Source organism: Bombina bombina, chromosome 7 (assembly GCF_027579735.1).
Source record: "Bombina bombina isolate aBomBom1 chromosome 7, aBomBom1.pri, whole genome shotgun sequence".
Lineage (NCBI taxonomy): Eukaryota > Metazoa > Chordata > Amphibia > Anura > Bombinatoridae > Bombina > Bombina bombina.
This window is the reverse complement of record NC_069505.1, coordinates 551,166,931-551,182,934: the sequence shown is the minus strand read 5'-3', so window position 1 is coordinate 551,182,934 and position 16,004 is coordinate 551,166,931. Positions and strand designations below refer to the sequence as shown.

At 36.1% G+C, this 16,004-nt stretch overlaps 1 protein-coding gene across 1 annotated transcript in view; it reads left to right on the top strand.

Annotated features, from left to right (window-relative positions):
- GABBR1 (gamma-aminobutyric acid type B receptor subunit 1) overlaps positions 1-16,004 on the top strand; it is a 276,841-nt gene that overhangs the window by 213,237 nt on the left and 47,600 nt on the right. Inside the window, exon 16 of the mRNA XM_053721871.1 lies at positions 1,507-1,600. Coding sequence (XP_053577846.1) covers positions 1,507-1,600 — 94 coding nt within the window. The remainder of the gene's footprint in view (positions 1-1,506; positions 1,601-16,004) is intronic.

Sequence of the window (16,004 nt, the reverse complement as noted above, 5' to 3'; positions counted from 1 at the left end):
TTATGCTTATTCCCAGGCATTAATAAGTATGTAAAACAACCTTATGCTTATTCCAGGCATTAATGAGTATGTAGGATAGCCTTATGTTTATCCCAGGCATTAATAATTATGTAGGATAGCCTTATGCTTATCACAGGCATTAATAAGTATGTAGGATAGCCTTATGTTTATCCCAGGCATTAATAAGTATGTAGGATAGCCTTATGTTTATCCCAGGCATTAATAAGTATGTAGGGTAGCCTTATGCTTATCCCAGGCATTAATACATATGTAGGATAGCCTTATGTTTATTCCAGGCATTAATAAGTATGTAGGATAGCCTTATGTTTATCCCAGGCATTAATAATTATGTAGGATAGCCTTATGCTTATCCCGGGCATTAATAAGTATGTAGGATAGCCTTATGCTTATCCCAGGCATTAATAAGTATGTAGGATAGCCTTATGTTTATCCCAGGCATTAATAATTATGTAGGATAGCCTTATGCTTATCCCAGGCATTAATAAGTATGTAGGATAGCCTTATGTTTATCCCAGGCATTAATAAGTATGTAGGATAGCCTTATGCTTATCCCAGGCATTAATAAGTATGTAGGACAACCTTATGTTTATCACAGGCATTAATAAGTATGTAGGATAGCCTTATGCTTATCCCAGGCATTAATAATTATGTAGGATAGCCTTATGCTTATCCCAGGCATTAATAAGTATGTAGGGTAGCCTTATGTTTATTCCAGACATTAATAAGTATGAAGGAAAGCCTTATGCTTATCCCAGGCATTAATAAGTATGTAGGATAGCCTTATGCTTATCCCAGGCATTAATAAGTATATAGGATAGCCTTATGTTTATCCCAGGCATTCTTAACGTCCCCCACAGTGTTTGTCATTACTACCTCTTGTGGAAGTTTATGGGAAGATGGAAAGACAGAAAGCAAAATTCGCTTATAGGGGCATATTTATCAAGCTTCGTATGGAGTTTGATGCCCTATGTTTCTGACAAGCCTTCATAACTCGCTCTGAGGCGGCGGACAGACATCGCCGGAAGTCAACCCGATCCAATACTATCGGGTTGATTGACAGCCCCTGCTAGCGGCCGCGGATCTGCAGTGGGCGGTATTCAATATATAAAATACAAAATATAAAAAAGAAACAAAATATACAAAGTGTAAATTAAGAAATTGTTTTATTATTAACTACAGAACTATATAACTTACTCCCCCCCCCCCCTCCCAATGATTACATTTTTTCTCCTGGGACTGGGAAGCTAGGGGGTGGGGCATCATGTTCTGAGGGTGGAGTCTGGATAGTCCAGAGGAGCCATATTGGCAGCATGGGAATGGTTTTGATGGTCACAACAAGGACAGAGTGCTCTGGGTTAATGGTTATCTTTTTTAAAAAAAAAAATAACACAATACCTAAGTGGCGAGTATTTGAGAATCAGCTGAAGTTTAAATCTACCCCAAAGAGCATATCTCTAATTATTATTATTTTTTTTATTTTTTTAGGAGTTCACTAAAGAAGCCCCACAAGGCGACTTGGATGTCCTCATTCTCCCTCAGTTGGAACACTGCAGCTCTGTCAAAATGAATACCTGGCTTGGTGAGTATACTGGCTGCCCATTTTCCATATTTAAAGGGACACTCAAGTCAAAATTTAACTTTCATGAATCAGATACAGCAGCAATTTTAAACAACTTTCCAAATTTAATTCCATTAACAAAATGTGCTTAGCCTTTTTATATTTACACTTTTTGAGTCACCAGCTCCTACAGAGCATGTGCAAGAATTCACAGAATATACGTATGTGCATTTGTGATTGGCTGATGGCTGTCACATGATACAGGAGGAGTTTAAATAGACATAACTTTGAAATTTGTCAGAAACAAATCTACTGCTAATTTTAAATTCAGATTAAGGGGATATTTATCAAAGCGTCAATCTTGGTGTATTCGCCGGCATTAATACACTCGCCAGACATCGCTGCAGGGGATCCACATACAATGCCCTTATTTATAAAAAAAATGTCAAAAACCTGCACGTCAAGTACGGCGCAAAGAGCATTGGAATGTTGTTAACTAACCGTTATCGATGTCGCGGTTATTTAGGTTTTTCCCAACTTTATTTATACCATTTCATTACTGTCCATTAACAAGCACATTTCTCTAAAGCTAATCTTTTTTTTCCATCTGTTAATGTCCAAGAAATAGCTACATTTATACATTTGTACCTCAACAAACAATATCTCAAGGTATTTTTATATTTATTTGTTATATGATACTTTCACATAAATTAATGTGTATTTGTATTTCTAGAAGTCATGATATACTTTTATCTCATGGATGTTTTTTATGAATGATTATTAATACTAGAATTTGTACATATATATTTGCACATACTTGTGTGTGTGTGTGTGTATGTATATATATATATATATATATATATATATATGTGTGTGTGTGTGTTATGTCAGAAATCTTTTGCAAACATATTTACCTGTCCCTAAATTCTTTTTTTGTTCTAAACAATGTTGTCTGTCATATATCTGTGTTTACAGATCTTGACAAAAGTAAAGCTAAACCCAAAACCAAAAAAAATGATGTAAATAGATTGGTGCTCACTATGGAATATAGCCAGCGAAGTCAACACATTTTCAAAGCAGTAAGGAAACACTGGCATCTATTATCAAAATTTAATCCAGAAGTTAAGTCCTTTAGATTACCACCAATGCCATCATATAGGCGGGTGAGAAATCTAAGGGATAATCTAGTCAGAGCAGATGTGGGGACAACTAAACAGTCTGAAATTAACTATTTGATCACTCCCAATAAAGGATGTTATCCTTGTCTCCACTGTGCACAATGTAATTCAGTGATTAGAGGTAAATATTTGGCCCAAAATGACAAGCGTAAACAGTATACCATCAATGGTTTATACACCTGTCAAACCAATTATCTAATCTATCTACTCAAATGTCCATGTGGCCTCTGTTATATCGGAGAGACCACTCAGGCCGCCAGGGATAGGTTTAGTCAGCACAAGGCATCAATTAAATCTAAAGACATGTCTTTACCAGTATCTGCACATTTTACCCAAATGGGACATACAGTTAGCCAGCTGCGCTTCCAAGTAATCGATCATATCCCTACACATAGAAGAGGGGGCAACAGAGAACTTAAATTAAAACAAAAGGAGGTCTGGTGGATCAAGAAATTAAATACATTGCATCCTTATGGTCTGAATAGGGACTATGATCTGTATTTGTTTTTATGAATTTTGATATTGAAATAGGGTGTTATTCAATATGGTACCACTAGAGGCCACTAGTAGAAAAAGTAACACTTATATTATCATGCCTGGATAGGCATGGGTTAATCCAATTAATAATGTGAGCTGAAATCTGATTGGTCAAACCACCCTTTTTAAATGTGTGTTTTACTGTGTTTTAACTATGCATGATTAAGGACCATGTAGGTCCGAAACGTCGCTGTTTTAATGGTTGTGATATCACCAATAAAGAAATAATTCACCTTTAAGAATATTGATGCAGTGGTGCTGTTACTTTCTACATATAGACTGTATCTGTTTGGGTTTTTGCTGATAGCCCATTGTAACGAGCACACAGCCAGGTAAAGAAGTTCAATAGTGCTGGACTCTATCTGTTTACTTTGTACACATGGAATCAGCAGAGTTACGTGCACTACCAGTGAGTGAAGGTACTATGGAAGATATCCAACCTGCTACATTTTCCTATTCCGACATAGATGCAGCACGCATCACTTCGTTGGCCTTAGGATCAAGGAACTTTTTAAGAAATTCTGCTGAAGTGGATTCAAAAAAGGAATATGAAAAAACAAAGAGGAGACTGATCTCTCTGGAGCTGCATTCAGTCACGCTAGCAGAATATTACCGTATTAAAAGAATTCCTAGAGGCCTAAGGATAAAATTGAGACCCACTATACTGGCTAACCATGAATTGTACAGAACAAGATTTGAGAGTATACTTAATAAGTGCTCTTTTGATTTAATTGTGCTCACTGTAGAATGTCTGCAGTTAGAGATTGACAAGCAAAAAGGATTAGTGCTGGAAGCAGAGCGGGGAATGGAAACAAAATATACCTTGGAAATGTTGAAAACCACTAAAGAAGAAATTGATACATTGTTGGCACAATATCGTTCAGATCTTGAGGAGAGGAAAAGATCGAAGTTTATACGCGATGAGCTTGACTACACCAATCACCGAGTATACAACTGGTCACGTGATCACACGTCAAGACAACGTGAAATACGTGACGCACCACATTGGAGGAGAACGCCGAGAGCGCTAACAGAGCAGGACAGATTGGCCGAAGGATCATCTTCTGGGGAAAGTTTTTTAGACTCCGGCTCGGAAGGAGACACCGGAGGGGAGGGCGGAAGCACCGCCGATCCCAAAGAACAGCGGATGTATACACGGAGCTCTTGGAACCGAAACCGGCAGATGCCGAGACGCCAACAAGGAGGGAGGTTCCGGCGAGGTATGCGGAAATGAAGGTAAATGAACTGCCTGACTACATTTCCCCCATACAAGACAAGGAGAGTCTAGTAATTAATATCTCGGAATACAAGCTAACCGAGACGGAACACAGTTTGTTAATGAAAGGACTTTCCTTCTGCCCTACTAAGGACTGTGATAAATTTGAAGTCGATAAAGACTTGTACAAATTTTTCAGAATGCTCAGGCTAAAAGCTATGTATGGTGGTAATAATACAAATAATGTGTGTGTTGAAAGCCCAATAAATGAAGGTGTTATGCAAACAAACCCCCTTGATCTGAAATATCTTAACTTACATAAAAAGTCTCCATTCATACCTCCTACCAGTAATTCTGGTGTGGAAACTTTTATTAAGTTTGTACAACAGGATATTAATAATTTGATGAAAAAATTGAATTTAAATCCAGAGATGAAAAATTATAATCTTACAAGAGAAGAATATAAAGCTATGTTGTCCTTAAAAAACAACAAGAATATTACAATAAAGAATGCCGATAAGGGCGGAGCTGTTGTAATATTAGACACTAAATATTATATTCAAGAAATTTTACATCAACTCTCTGATGGAGGGGTTTATGAAGTACTAGACCATAATCCTCTTGTTAAAATGCAAAAAGAGTTAAAAACAATTCTCGACAGGGCAGTTCAATGTAATACTATAACTAAACAGGTATTTGATTTTCTATATAAAAAACACCCTATAACACCAGTTTTTTATACTTTGCCCAAGGTTCACAAGAATATATCATCCCCACCAGGGTGGCCCATTGTGGCATGTACAGAGTCTGTTTTTTCAAATGTGTCAATTTTTCTGGATAGAATTCTTTTCCCAATGGTTAAAGAACAGAAGTCTTTCATAAAAGACACTAATGATTTTCTGAAATTAGAAAAGGTAAAAATGGAAGAAAGTTGGTTTATCTTTTCTTTGGATGTGGTTAATTTGTATACCTCTATCCCTCACGAGGCAGGCCTTGACACTGTAAAAAGCTTTTTGAACAACTGTAAATTGTATGACCTAACACAGATAGATTTTATCGATGATCTGTTAAGACTTGTCCTATACTGCAATTATTTTTTGTTTCAGGACACTTACTATATGCAGAAGAGAGGTACGGCCATGGGCTCCAATGTAGCCCCCTCATATGCCAATTTGTTCATGAGTGGCTTTGAAAATAAATTTGTTTATGCTAATAAGTCATTCAATCATTGTTGTAAGCTATTGCTAAGGTATATAGACGATATTTTTGGCATATGGGGGGGCTCATTGGAGTCTTTGACACAGTTTGTGGAGGAGATTAATGCCTCAATGACAAACATTAAATTTACACTGACATATTCATCACATGAGATTAACTTTCTGGATACTACTGTCTACATACAAGATGATAAATTGAACACTGATCTCTTTACTAAACCCACGGATAGAAATACCCTTTTGAGGTATGAAAGCTTTCATCCTGAGACAGTGTTCAATTCTATCCCAAGAAGCCAGTTATTACGTACTAAGAGGATAGTGAGTGATCAGGATAGACTGCCTTTTAGGCTAGAATCTATGGGTAATAAGTTTATCCAAAGAGGTTATCCTCAGGAGATTATCAATAAAAATATTACAGATCTTGACAAAAGTAAAGCTAAACCCAAAACCAAAAAAAATGATGTAAATAGATTGGTGCTCACTATGGAATATAGCCAGCGAAGTCAACAAATTTTCAAAGCAGTAAGGAAACACTGGCATCTATCATCAAAATTTAATCCAGAAGTTGAGTCCTTTAGATTACCACCAATGCCATCATATAGGCGGGTGAGAAATCTAAGGGATAATCTAGTCAGAGCAGATGTGGGGACAACTAAACAGTCTGAAATTAACTATTTGACCACTCCCAATAAAGGATGTTATCCTTGTCTCCACTGTGCACAATGTAATTCAGTAATTAGAGGTAAATATTTGGCCCAAAATGACAAGCGTAAACAGTATACCATCAATGGTTTATACACCTGTCAAACCAATTATGTAATCTATCTACTCAAATGTCCATGTGGCCTCTGTTATATCGGAGAGACCACTCAGGCCGCCAGGGATAGGTTTAGTCAGCACAAGGCATCAATTAAATCTAAAGACATGTCTTTACCAGTATCTGCACATTTTACCCAAATGGGACATACAGTTAGCCAGCTGCGCTTCCAAGTAATCGATCATATCCCTACACATAGAAGAGGGGAGCGACAGAGAACTTAAATTAAAACAAAAGGAGGTCTGGTGGATCAAGAAATTAAATACATTGCATCCTTATGGTCTGAATAGGGACTATGATCTGTATTTGTTTTTATGAATTTTGATATTGAAATAGGGTGTTATTCAATATGGTACCACTAGAGGCCACTAATAGAAAAAGTAACACTTATATTATCATGCCTGGATAGGCATGGGTTAATCCAATTAATAATGTGAGCTTAAATCTGATTGGTCAAACCACCCTTTTTAAATGTGTGTTTTACTGTGTTTTAACTATGCATGATTAAGGACCATGTAGGTCCGAAACGTCGCTGTTTTAATGGTTGTGATATCACCAATAAATAGGCTTACCATAATTTTTAGAGGTGAAACTGGGACCACCTGGTGCGGTGCCAGTGGGGGTGTGGTCAGGAGCGTGGTCAAGGGGGCGTGGCAATTACTGGTCCTTTTAAAGTAGTAGCTTTTATGTGTGTAATGTTTTGTGGATACTCTACCCTTCCTCAGTCAAACAAGTGAATCACACAGTTTAAATAGACCATAACACCACACCCTAGTGAAAAAGGCACCATTACGTTGTCATGGCAAATAAATCATTAATCTAAATCTCAGATTCTAAATAATGCCAAACATCAAGCATAATTATCACTTTGATAATTATCAATTTCACAATTTAATATCTGCAGTGTAATATGTGTTTTATGTGTCTAATTAAGGAACAGAGCCAAATACTGATAAGGCATAAATACAACATTGAATGAAAGTAAAAAAGAAACACGTACCTGCTAAAGCTGTTTAATAGGCTACTCTATACCATAATGCAGGAAGATTATAGCCAAAATGCTATCCTGCATGAAGTAAAGCAAAATCCAGGCCAAAAATCCTGCCTGTCTGTACTTCCTAGTCATACCCATATGGTTCCCCTAAAGGTGTATTACCGGCAATGACACCAAGGGTCGGGGAGGTGTTAAAATCTTAGAAAAATAAACCAAGCAGTACTACGAAATTAAAAAAAAACCTATGCTGCTCACTCAGCCTGTATTACTAAATGTAAACTTTGAAGGACACGAATGTTAAGCTAAGCAGGGCTGTATGTAAGAAAGTACCAGCATCAAACTATGCTGGAGAGCAGGTGGTCTGAAACCCGGGCACATGATTTGAAACCTGGAGGTGGCAACCCTACTGGGACAGAATGAACAACTGGGTGGGACACTGGGACAGCGCCTCCAAACCGGGACAATCCCAGTAAAAGTGGGACTTCTGGTAAGCCTACCAATAAAGAAATAATTCACCTTTAAGAATATTGATGCAGTGGTGCTGTTACTTTCTACATATGGACTGTATCTGTTTGGGTTTTTGCTGATAGCCCATTGTAACGAGCACACAGCCAGGTAAAGAAGTTCAATAGTGCTGGACTCTATCTGTTTACTTTGTATATATGTATATATATATATATATATATATATATATATATGTGTGTGTGTGTGTGTTATGTCAGAAATCTTTTGCAAACATATTTACCTGTCCCTAAATTCTTTTTTTGTTCTAAACAATGTTGTCTGTCATATATCTGTGTTTATTTATACCACTATATGTATATAGTGTAAATTTATTATTATTCTGAGCAGGAATAATTGCAAATATAACATGTAATCAGGGCATCATATGTATTTATTTGCAATCAATGGATATTTTAAGAGCTGGGCCAGTTTTCTCTCTGTACCTGTGTAACCCCTCCTGATTGCAATCTAGTTTTAAAAAACTACCCCTACACAGGTGTTATAAAATGGGCTGGCATATAAAATGACATTTCTTACAGTAAAAGAAATTCAAAGAAGGAAGAAATACACTGAAAATAGCATGACAGTAAAGAGGTGATTTCTATTTCTGCTGTATCTGAATCATGAGCTATCAGCTTAAGATTATATTGAATCAAACATCAATTCGAATTTTAAAGTCATTGTATAAAATATTACACTGGGTGTCCTAATGTCAGCATCAATGTATAATACTCATATGCTAAATCACTTGAAACTGATGCAGTATAACTGTAAAAAGCTGACAGGAAAATATCACCTGAGCATCTCTATGTAAAAAAGGAAGATATTTTACCTCACAATTTCTTCAGCTCAGCAGAGTAAGTTCTGTGTAAAAAGTTAATAGAAATAAATTGGAAACTTTTTTTTAAAAATTGTATTCTCTGAATCATAAAAGAAAAAATGTGGTTTCAACTCCCTTTAAGATGCAAGGACATGCTTTAGGAGCAGTGGTGCTCACAAAAGGGTTAAACACATAGGTAATGTCCCACATCAGAGCCGCAATCGTTGTTACTCTCCAGTAGGAAACCGCTGTTGAGCCAATCCTGAGCGGCAGTCGCATTTAGCTTCCAGCAGTCCAGCAGGATTTTTTTTAACTATGTGTTTAGCACATTTTTGGGAGTTAAACACATAAGCCGAGATTACATTGCTGGTGCCAAAGCTACACCACACAAATTGATTAGTGCTGCAAATCTGTTGGCACTCTACAAATAACCAATAATAATAATTAACACTTTGCAACTTAAAGTGTTTTTGGCTTCAGTTTTGCTGTAAAGTTTTTCACCTCCCGTGCATCTCTTTTCTAGATTAAATAGACTTAATTTATCAAGCTGCAGGTGGAAAAGTTCTCAGGCAGAGAACCTGTCCATCTGCAATTGACACTTGCCTTGCAGCATCACTTTTAAGATTGTACAAATGGTCTGTTGTGCAATCTCCACCCCCTGCTCTCATGTTACCAATCGTGAGAGAGCAGGGCCTGTCAATCACCCCATACTCACTCCTCTGAGGTGTGGGAGAGAATAAGAAGCAAGAACTGCTTTTTAAATTTGTGGTTGCAGACTCTGTCATACAAACCTCCACCTCAAGGTATCAGAAGCAAATTTTCACTTCATTTGGCTAACATCTCGTAGATTAATCCTTGTATTAATGATGTGGCCCTTCACTGAGCCCTTTTTGTTCTGAAATGCCATTTTTAATTTAATAATTGTACACAAAAACTGTATACCCAAGGCGAGGACTTTCCAACGATTTACTGAATTATTTAAAAAAATAAAATGAGTGCAGAGGAGGTATACAGTAAAGTTTTTCATAAAATCAGTGTAAATGTACATTAAGGAATCTTGTAGTAATTAAATATCCTTTCCTTTTACAATAGCCGCAAGGCATCAAGCCAAACATTGTGATCTAGCCCTGCGTTTCAGCTACGCGCATTTGTGTATGTCTGCAAAATGGTTACGTTGAAAAGAGGCATTTATGAGCATCCACCAATCAGTAGCTGGCTCCAAGTAATGCATTGTTGTGCTGCTGACTTGTAGCCGTAACATTAGCCAATACCTTCACTTTATTTAAGTTTAAAGGGACAGTCTACTCGAGAATTTGTATTGTTTAAAAAGATAGATAATCCCTTTATTACCTATTCCTCATTTTTACATAACCAACATGGTTATATTAATATAAATTTTTTACCTCTGTGATTACCTTGTATCTAAGCCTCTGCAGACTGCCCCCTTATCTCAGTTCTTTTGACAGACTTGCATTTTAGCCATTCAGTGCTGACTCATAAATAAGTTCACAGGCGTGAGCACGTTATCTATATGGCACACATGAACTAGCATTGTCTAATTGTGGAAAAACTGTCAAAATGCACTGAGATAAGAGGCAGCCTTCAATGGCATAGCTATTAGCATGTGAGCCTACCTAGGTTTAGCTTTCAACAAAGAATACCAAGAGAACAAAGCAAATTTTGATGATAAAAGCTGTTTCAAAATAGTAATGCCCTATCTGAATCATGAACATTTTAATTTTGACTAGATTGTCCCTAAAAGCTGCTATCCAGCTTGCATTTCTGCCGCCCTATAAATGTTTTCCATAGGAAACTGACAAATTAATTGTGTTTAACAAGCAAAATCCAAATGACCCCTTTAAAGAATAAGAGACCAAATTAAACATTTTTTTGTTTGTTTTGGTAATAACGATTTGCCTGAAACAATATTTTTGTCTGTGTACATGTTTAATATTAAGATAAGCAAAAGATACATTGCTGTAGCCAAAGTCATAGACCTGTGCATGCTCCCCAGCCTACCTCAGTATGCTGTAGTAAAAAGGAGCTCTGTTTCAGTAAATGAGACAAAGACATTTGATAACTGAAGTAAAAGTTTAGTTTTTTATGGTAAGCTCAATCTGTGTCATGAAAGTTTATTTTTTTAATTAGTCCATGCATTAAAGGGACAGTAAAGTCATAATTAAACATTCATGATTTAGACAGAGAATACAATTTTAAACACCTTTCCAATTTACTTTTATTATTTAATTTGCTTCCTTCTCTTGTTATCCTTTGCTAAAAGGTTTATCTAGGTAAGCTCAGGAACAGCAGAGAACCTAGGTTCTAGCTGCTGATTGGTGGTTGCATATATATATATATATATATATACCGATTGTCATTGGCTCACTCATGTGTTCAGTTTGAAACTAGTAGTGCATTGCTACTCCTTCAACAAATGATACCAAGAGAATGAAGCAAATTTGATAATAGAAGTAAACTGTAAAGTTGTTTAAAATTGTATGTTCTACCTAAATCATGAAAGATACATTTTTAGGTTTCATGTCCCTTTAAATTGAATGTCAAAAAAAAAAAATATATATTAAAAACAGGGGCACTTTCATTCATGAAAGTTTACATTGCACCGGATTTTACAAATACCTTCTTCTCCTGAAATGCCGGATTGCCGATCCATCCCTGCCTGCTTCTTCCTGCTGTACTTACACAGCAATGACGTAACCGGCTTTCTCCAATCACGGCGTGGCTTCACCAGATGGACGCTCCTGCGGGGGGAAGCCGTGATTGGAGGAAGCCAGTTTCGTCATTGCGGGTGAAGTACAGAGGACCTGTATTTTTTATGTGTTTTATTACACTTTTTTGTTTCATGAAACAGTTAACCAGAGCTCTAATGACACACTATCCCGACGTGCGTTAACTTCAATTGCGCTCCAGCAAACACGTTTACTTTCAACTTTTAACACTAGCGCTACATCCAACGTGCGCAAACACCCGAGATAAACCTCTTTTCGATCGTGTGTGACTGTTGGCGCACCACTCTTAATTTGGCCCTTTATGGGAAATTTTGTTTAGCATGTAATGTCCTTTTAAAGGGACATTATACACTAGATTTTTCTTTGCATAAATGTTTTGTAGATGAACCATTTATATAGCCCATATGGGTTTCGTTTTGTAAAAATGTATAGTTTTGCTTATTTAGAGAAAAATGGGTCCAATGGCAGTGAAAAGATAAACATATATAACGATCTGAAGGGTGCTGTGTATAGGCAAACTTGGAAAGAACTTGTATAGGAGGTGAATACCTCCTAATGAAAATATACACATATAGCACTCAGGGAGTTTAATGAGACAGTATTGTGATCTTACATCAGATCTCTGACTATAATATGCAGTTTTATTACTATTGCCAATCTCATATAAAAAATGGACAGGTGAAAATAATAATTAAAATATAACTTTTAATAGAGTTGTGTTTAAAATAGGGAAAAAACTTTAAGTTAAAAACACTTACACTGAATCAATGTGTTGCTGTAGTGCATTCTAAATTGTATATGTTGCAACGTGGTTGTCTGAAGGGACAAATAAGTATTGGTTGGTTGACTTACACACCTCGGAAGGCGTGTGTGTGGCTGACTACGGTTATTGATGACTACCTTAATATCTTAATCACTAGGTGAGTAACCATAATGATTAATGTCAATGTTTGAGAGTGGAAATCTCACTGAGTTGACAGAAAGATTAGTTATAGTGTATAGAGGTAAACCACTAATGTACACTTTAATATATTAAGGTGAATTCAAGTATTAGAAAATTGTGAATTGTAGCTTAAAGGGACAGTCAACACCAGAATTTTTGTTGTTTAAAAAGATAGATAATCCCTTTATTACCCATTCCCCAGTTTTGCATAACCAACACGGTTATATTAATACACTTTTTACTGCTGTGACTATCTTGTATCTAAGCATCTTCTGACCACCCCTAATCACATGACTTTTAGTTATTATCTATTGACTTGCATTTTAGCCAATTAGTGCAGTGTCTGCCACAATCCACGGGCATGCTCACATTGTTATCTATAGGGTTTACCTGAACTAGCTCTCCCCTGCTGTGAAAAGCAAATACAAAGCATGTGATTAGAGGAGGTCTTCAAGGGCTTAGAAATTATCATATGAGCCTTCCTAGGTCTAGCTTTCAACTAAGAATACCAAGAGAACAAAGCAAAATTGTTGATAAAAGTAAATTGGAAAGTTGTTTAAAATTGCATGCCCTATTTGAAAAATAAAAGTTTTCTTTGGACTTGACTGTCCCTTTAAATACAGTATTGCTTGTTGTAGCTGTCAATATAGTTATTTATTAATTGTGACAATCTTAGCTAGTTAAAATAAAGATACAATATTGATATTTATTCTAGCTGAGAATACAGTTATTCATTGATTGTAACATTCGTCACTGATCATAATAAAGAAACAGCATTTTAGCTGGATGCTGTCCAGAATTCTGCACAAACGTTTGTAGGTTAACTTTTATTTATAACAAGGTTAATGTTGTGACCTGGCACGATCTATTGGGTGTGATCATATGTAAACACTTTTGTGAATCTTTATGGTGAGATTCACATTTGTTTGTTTTGCTAAATAGCATTAGGCAAAAGTGTTTGGTGTTTCTTTGTGATAAAACAGACTCTTGTTTGTTTGAACTTTGCAGATATCTGCACAATCATTCAGCAGTCATTGCTCATTAGAAAACGTAACGTTATATAGTAGTAAGATTAAAACGTATTGAAATAAGCTACAAAAAGTAATAGTTGTTGTTATACGTTATAATTAGTATTCTGGTTAAATGCCAGTAATAACAGTGCACTTAGGACAGTATTAAAACTGATGCTGGATATTAGGCTAATTATAAATATAGCACTTGCACTGTTTATAGTATTTGGTATAAGGCTGATTTGGGATATTACACTTACTCTATTTGATAGTTTTCTGTATTAATTAATACTGAATTCACAATATCATGTGATATTTTTTGTGATGGCGTACAATACTCATAAGGTGAATATGTTACTGAAACCTGTTAATAATATCATTCATGAGGATAATATATTCTTTCCTCGAAAAGTTCATATGTTTTCCCAAAATAGCATTCACATAAACGTTTGATGGTTTACTGAATTAATTGTTAAATGGCATCATAGGATATTTTATGCGATGATTATCAGTACTCATAAGGTTAATATGTAGCTGAAGCCTATTGAGAAAATCACTTGTGAGCTTAAATGTATTTTACTCATGAGGTTAATTTGAATTGCCAAAAAATTACATCACTTTTATATCCCACAACTAAATCATTTAAGATATCTGTCCTTAAAACATATGTGACTATAGATTGCGGTTACGTAACAGCTACAGATATCAAGAGAGTAAATATTTTTTGAACTCCTCCGGTTCACAACAGACACACTTCCGTGTGGGGTCAACAGCTGATTGCTGCTACAGCTTGTAAGCTACAAAAGTTTTAGTGAATTAAATGCATCTGTGTATTATCTATATTCCAATTCAGTTGGCACCAAAACTAATGCAACGTGTATAAAGGTTAATGTTGCGGCAAAGCGCAACAGATTAATTGTGGGTCAGCAACGGATTGCTGCTGCAGCTTGCAGGCTGTAGTAATTAAAGAAAGTAAAACGTCCCTGTATATTACGATTATGTTAACATCACTGTTATTGCAACATTTGTAAAGATTATAGTTACGGCTAAGCACAACACTAGATTAAGGTAGCAGTTAAAAGCTTAGGAGTTACATTTGCTCCTCAACTAGTCCCTAACATGTTTCGCCGTCTAGCACAGCTTTTTCAAAGGGTATCAATGGGTGTAACATTACAAGCCTCTATTTAACCAATACTTATTTGTCCCTTCAGACAACCACGTTGCAACATATACAATTTAGAATGCACTACAGCAACACATTGATTCTGTGTAAGTGTTTTTAACTTAAAGTTTTTTTTCCCTATTTTAAACACAACTCTATTAAAAGTTATATATATTTTTTTTTTTTAAATATTTTTTATTGAAGTCGTAAACAAATACAGAATATAGGGTATGCCCCAAAACATTTACAAGACAATACATACACAAGATAGTTTAGAGAGTATTGCATTCTAGCATCTCAAATATTACCAGAGAATGTGGGCTATCACCTGAAAAGACTTCAGTTTTATATTAGAGTGTCATAAACGTGATACAAGCAAAAAAGATCCTCTCCTAGCTGTGTGCAAAAAAAAATAGAGTAGGGTATCTATTCAAATAAGGGTGAGACTAGGGAGGAGGTAACTCTATATATTTATGGGGGAGGGGGATGCAGCGGGCAAGAGCCGCTCAAAATGTAATAAAGGGAATAGGGGGGGGGGGTTGGAGGGCGGAGCCAGCCAATATTTGCAGTGTGAGCTAAACAATAGTAGATAGTTTATATACCAATAGTGTGCGTGTGGGAGCTTGATATTATTGGTAGTGGCAGAAACACATCTGAGCAGACAATTAGGGAAATGGTAGGAACATAGAGCATAGTCACAAATTATAGTTGAGTTCCACCTGGTAGAAGTGATAATCTGGATCACAGTATCATAGTAAGCTACGTGATAATACGTATATGAGGGGACAAGACTATTAAGAAGCAACTATAAACCATTTGGCTTTTCCTGAACAACTCTCTAAGTACTTCCACGTATGAGAACATTTGAGTGAACAGAGATATAGGGTGGTAATGTTAACTATAAGTAAGTGTGAACTATTATAAACTGTCTTATAAAAGTGAACGACTCCTGGTATATGGGGATCACAGCACTTCACTCAGAGTAACAGCTTTGTACAACTTAAAGCTAAAATTAGTATTGAGTAGTTAATATATGGAAGTTAGATATACAAGCTAAGTAAAGGCAAACATATATTGACATTGAGGCCCATTATACCTGGGCTAGCTCTATTAAGGAAAGATTATAATATATAAACCTAGTAAAAACAAACATAAGATAATGTGATGCGAAACCCATGGGGCACTAAAAAGACATAGCATAGAAATGGAGAAATATAACAAACCCTGCGTAGATAAAATAGTTTTGACTGTATATACATCTTAACTGAAGTCTCCAATTT